This window comes from Triturus cristatus, chromosome 4_1, assembly GCF_964204655.1.
Source record: "Triturus cristatus chromosome 4_1, aTriCri1.1, whole genome shotgun sequence".
Classification (NCBI taxonomy): Eukaryota; Metazoa; Chordata; class Amphibia; order Caudata; family Salamandridae; genus Triturus; species Triturus cristatus.
Window position 1 is genome coordinate 937,967,767 of NC_140585.1, and position 6,000 is coordinate 937,973,766.

At 42.9% G+C, this 6,000-nt stretch overlaps 1 protein-coding gene across 1 annotated transcript in view; it reads right to left on the minus strand.

The window, feature by feature from the left end:
* The window catches only part of LOC146855872 (uncharacterized), a 48,182-nt gene extending 46,247 nt beyond the window's left edge, over nucleotides 1-1,935 (minus strand). The window contains exon 1 of the mRNA XM_085653818.1: nucleotides 1,778-1,935. Coding sequence (XP_085509944.1) covers nucleotides 1,778-1,801 — 24 coding nt within the window. The 5' untranslated portion in view covers nucleotides 1,802-1,935. The remainder of the gene's footprint in view (nucleotides 1-1,777) is intronic.
* Nucleotides 1,936-6,000: the final 4,065 nt, after the last annotated feature.

Here is a 6,000-nt window from a genome sequence, read left to right on the forward strand (position 1 = left end):
TTACTCTCACTTACTCCACCAGGGTTTTTGTTGAATCAGTTTCTGCTCCCAGAACGCACTTCACCTTAAGACGTCATTTGATTCAACTGCCTGAATGACTTCTTCACTTGTACGTCCAAACATCACAAGTATTTTAATTACAACAAGCTACTAATTTCAGACATCGAAACAGATGAAAACACAACATTTTAAATGTGTTTTTCTCATTTTATTGCCTAACATGTTCAAAACGTGCAACTGTTTTCGAACCTTCGGTTTTGCAATACTGCCACCTACTTGACATGTCTTTTTTTTATCATCGAATGACCCAAAAGCCCCTGAAAATAACAATGCATTATGGATCAACCACGGTTCGTACAGCAGAGAATGCAACATAGCATTAGAAATTTGGGTTGGGGAACTGGTACTAAAGAAGGCAGCGTTAATAACCCTTGACTCTCGGTGAATGAAGAGATGCAAGGTGACAAGTATCTATCAGGTAACAAGTCCTAAACAAGCTTGTTTACATGGAAACGGAGCGGCTGTAAGTGAACTCAGGCCATAGAGATTCAGATTAGCCGCAGACATAATGAATGGCTTTTCAGGGGGATCTGGAGATCAACACTGAGCGCAGGCTCCTTTAATCGGATTTCCCTACGTGTAAACTGTTTTGTTCGAAGTCCTTACACAAAGTAGGGAAAACAAGCATCGCGGCACCGGAGCCTTACTTTTAACATTAAATGTAAAGCGCGGGTGCAGCGATTATACTAAAAGTAAAGAAATAGATGTTTTTTTCTATTTCTTTACTTTTGCTATAATCGCGGCACCCGCGCTTTACTTTTAATGTTCAAAGTAAAGTGCGGGTGCCGCGAATATACCAAAAGTAAAGAAATAGATTTTTTTCTATTTCTTTACTTTTGCGAAAGTGACAGTCATCACGGTGCTAATGACCCGTGAAAGACAGATGGATGCCGGCTGTACGCGTGAACGCAAGCGCTAGGCCAGCCAGTGGCACTTTGAAAACTCACCTACTAAATGTCTTGCAGAGCAGCGCATGCGCGCTGACTCCGAGAGACCTAAAAACGGAATAGCCACACATTCTCTTACCTGCTCCACTGGAACTCTCTCTCACAGCCTGATCTAATAAGCAGCTGAAGGGGTCAGGAAAGGTGAATCAGGATAAACAAACTGCAATGAATAGAGAAGGAAATATCCACGCAGCAGGACAGTACGCAAAGGTTACCCAGTGCCAAAGAAAGGGTTTGTCCACTTCGCCATGCCCACTGTACCTGTACGAGTGGGCGGGACGCAGCCCAACTTTCTAAAAGGAGCTGCGTGATTTGGGGTGCCTGTGATAAAGAGCCCAAGCCCAATCGCACAACTCCTAGAAGAAGAAAAATAACGTTCAGATTAACGTTTTAAAATGCAGTAGCAATTTTCTGTTGGACTTCTTGACGTCACTGCGAGGGCCAAGGTCCATGTTTTTGTGGGCCAGGCTCTTATTTGGGCTGGCCCACCCGCTAGAACCGGGCCTGGTTCAGTTCCTTCTCCTCCATCGGATCTGCAAAACTATAAGACGATTTTCGTTTCGCAGGGCAGCACATCATTTGCTACGGAACCCGCCACCTAAAGCAGTAATTAAACATACCGCCTATTACATTTTACCGAAAGAACCAGTTTGGACCGAAAAACACATTTGTAACAGTCAGGCAGAAACCGAATGTCCTATTAAAAAACGTCAGCTACTTTCCAGCATAATTCCTGCATTCCACATGCACCTGCCGAGAGTTGCAACTACCTGAGCAGAAGAACGATGCGACATACTGATGTCGTCCACCGTGGACGCGGCTGATTTGCAGCACACCGACTATAACAGCTCTGCGGCAGATGAGGCATAGGCACGGTCGCACCGAAGGTTTCCTTCCGTGCTCGTGCTGTCTCTGCCTAAGATGCATCGGAAGTACAACTTCACCGACCCCTTTCTGAGAACCAATCATCGTTGGTATCTGGGTCACTGTTTAGAAATGTGTAGCCGACTTCATCTCGTTGTTTGTATTACATTTTATAAGCGCGGAGGGCTAGATTGAACAGGCAAAACAATTATAATGGTAATTTAGCAGCGACAGAATGGTTGAGTTATTACTGAGTTTTAGGGAAGGGAATTCAAATCCCTGCAATACAGGCAGACCCAACGTTTGTCAGTGAGTGAAGAACCATTACATTGTAAATCTTAACACCTGTAATATTATTTACCAGCATTTATACATTTCATCCTGAACCACTTTATAAAAAACAGATATTAATTCACAATCGTTCAAGCGAAACTCTTTTGTATAACTGCCAGATGCATGGCCAGTGTCACGTTACATCTTAAGCCAGTCCAGGCTCTTTAGCCAACTGTACCTTCTGAATCATGTTCTTCAGATTTCGACGTTGAAGTATGGTAAGTGATGATGGCCGTGTGTTCTCTTTATTCTATAACTATGGACAAGCACATATTTGTCAATATTATCAGACTATAGAGGATTTACTTTTTTAAAACACATTCCTTGGTACTATTATATGACCTCGCAGAAAGTTACATGCTTTGGGACATAGATCGGAGAAAAGTATTGTAAATCCTCTTATCCAGATGATATAAATATAGGAAAAAAATTAAATGACCCTTGTGAACTGTCGCCAGTTTTAACCTTACTGCACTTGCCTCTTCACCAGCAAATGTAACTCAACTGTACAATGATGTCATTAGTACTTATTGAACCAGCTAAGCATTAAATTCAGAACATAACATGGCTTTCAGAAACTTGATTGTTTTCTGCCTGTTCACGGAGTTGGAATGCACCAAGTGCTGGAACAGAGTGAATCCATCCTGGATTTCAGACCCGGCAGCCATTCGTGAGCCTGATCTGAAATGTTGGCTGGTTCAAGTGAGTTGTTCTGTCTGTGTCGTTGTAGCATACCACCATCAAATAAGGGAAGTGGAGTTTACACACATTCTCTCTGTGCTTTTCAGAGAGGATCAGGAGCCTTCAAGGGAAATGGATATCAACAGCCTTTGTCTGAGTCGTGTTCTACCTAGGAGTGGTTGCTGGTTATACTAAGCACAATTTGAGCCTAAAACCTGGCCTGTCATGGAAGTAACATACAAGCAGCATGTCACTTCACACGTTGCTAAGAGATAGACTGAAACATAAAGGTTTTTATAGACATATTCACTCTAAGAATGTAAGAGATCTAGGGGCGTGGCTTGGACGAGGAGAAAGAGGGCGGTTTGAGCCTAATAAAGCCGGATTCTTAATCGTCTCACCATCACCAAGAATCCTTTCAGGTCGCCAGGATCTTTTTATCTGCTAAATAGTGTAGAGGGGAGGAAATCAAAATTCAACACATAATCAATCAATTCGAATTTGAACTCTAAAGGACCACTGACTCCGAATCTAGAATTTTAGGGATTTATTACAAAGCCAAAAACAACTGCACATACAAGCACCTCAGCACGAGGATAAGAAAATATATGGGCACTAATACAAAGAAAAGTCTACGCAGGAGTCTCATCCGACTCAGGATAGGTAGAATAGTCAGCTCCAGAAGCATTAGACAGGAAATAACGACTCTATATTAGAAGTCATTAACCTAAAAGAAAATCAGTTAGTCTATCCCTACTCTATCTCTAAGGTGACATCCCTACTTAACAATTTCCCCAGGCAAGAGGATAAAAAGGTGTCAGAAGTGAAGACTTCCTTAGAAGTACACTCACTTTGTCAGAGCTCGTTCTAAGATGCTCCTTCTAGCTTCCCATCTAATCCTCAACTGCTCAACCTACGGGGCACTATCATTAATTCAGAAACCCAAAAACGTAGAACACGCCCTCCGGCACACCTCTTCAGCCAGGTCTCTTCCAGTATTTTTCCACTGAAACTTGTCTCTCATCCAACGACGGTTTACTTGTCCTTGGGTCCTAGGCACCTTCTCCGCCAAAAGTATCATCCCTGCATTCCAGTATACTCCCATACTGGCTTCTCATGCCATCCTAACTCCTGAAACAAAGGGTTAGTTTCTCTAACGAGCTAGGTGTCCTTGCACCTGCAACAGAAACATGGGAACGAGAAACTTTCAACTTCTCTGCGATTTTCTAACATCCCTGAAACCCAAAGCCTTACCAAGGGAAACCATTTTCGGCCTACGATGTTTAGCTAACATAAGAAACGAACAGGCCTTTCTCTTAACGTGTGTGCGATCAGGCCTTTACACAGTTTAAACAAACATTTCTGATTCCACATTATAAGCATTGATATTCATTATACTTCATATATGAATAAGCAAACTACACGTTCAGACTTTAATGTGGTGCACGTTTAAACTTAATGCATCACATTACACGAACACCAATCATTATGCGTTGACTAAGATACATTTTCAATTAACCACTACATTGAGCTTCATAAACGACATGGTTACAATTCTAATTCATTCTAATAAGTTGCTACTCTGATATTACAATTCTAAGTCACATGCTAATAAAGTTCCACTAAATATGTGGGTGCCGACAAACAGTGATTATGATGCACCCCTATAAATTTCAGTATAACATGGCACTCTATCAAGCCTGCAGTTCCGCACCAGGGAAACAGTAGACCCTGCCTACGCCGTGAAGTTTTCAAACAAAGGAGGCTGAAATGGGAGCGTCTTTATATTGCGTACCCTGTGTTATCTTTAGCCACTGCGCAAACCCTCAATCAAAGGTCCTGATGTTGGCCTCGGTTTCAGGCCATAATGACACTGTGTCTCTACTGTCAAGGACAGAGGCTCACCAGAACAAACATCTACTGAGCTGTTAATCACATAGGAGACATTGGACTCTCAAAAAACAAGAAAGAAGTACTTATCTCTGATAGGGCCAAGTCCAAATAAATATAAATATACAAAGACCTACCCATCTGAGCTTTACCGCTGCGAGAAAAGGGCCACTCACAATGTTATAAAATGGGCAGCTCGGTAACTGCAGCCAACTGGGGAAGCACGCTGGATACATCTGTTGCACCCTCCACACACCAACTAATTATCACTTCCAAAACACTGTGCAGGGGGTGTTAAATACAGGACATGCGCGCTTCAATAAATAAATAGCTGCAGTCTTTCAACTACACAGAGGGCTCTCAACATTTTCGATTTCGTATCCAAAATAGCAGCTCTGCCCATCTCCTGCTGCATATTTCGAGTCACCACGAACTGCTGAGAATAGTAAACCACTGTGATCCACTAAATAGCACTTAACTCTAAAAGTGCTCACAATCTCATTCAAGCTGCAGTACGATGAATTGAGCACGAGCACTGTGGTTGCTGTTAGCAGAGCGGTTCCTTACTCTTGGGGGACCCATGCACTCTCAGAACCTCTGTGAACGGGTGCTCTGCTTGGTTTGGTTTATCTGCTGCAGTGCTTGGTTTTGCATCTGGGGACTGTGGCCAGAATCCATACAACGCCACATCCTGTTCGTGGCACACCTGGACTTGACCTTCTCAGCCCTGCGTCTGCCCGTGCCCTAACCAGCAATGCTGCAACTAAGCAGCCACAAGATTTGCAAAAGACAAATGGCAGGCATAAAGCATAAGCCTGATTGGAGACAAACTAGAATAGATGATAAACTCAGCAAGTATAATCTGTTTCTGTATACAGCACACCTGAACATTCGCTGACTGTGCTGGTGAAACACTGAGAATTTGATAAATTATTGTGTCAGCATTAAAGATTGCCTAAGAGGACACCAGAACTCTACATACCGCACAGGGCTTCTCAACTGCTTTAGCGCAGAAAACTGTCTGTCCTAGATACAAAAACACTATAAATGTTAATGAGTTGAAGGTGGTCAGCCGTTGACGTGCTTCTGTCATCTCTTTAAAGACCCCTCTCAGAGTCACATTGTGAGTGGACCTGGTCAATTTAACCTATTGACGGTCGAAATGCCCTCCCATCCCGGTTCTAAACATCCAAAGTGAATGTCAGGTGAACCTAATAATAACAAG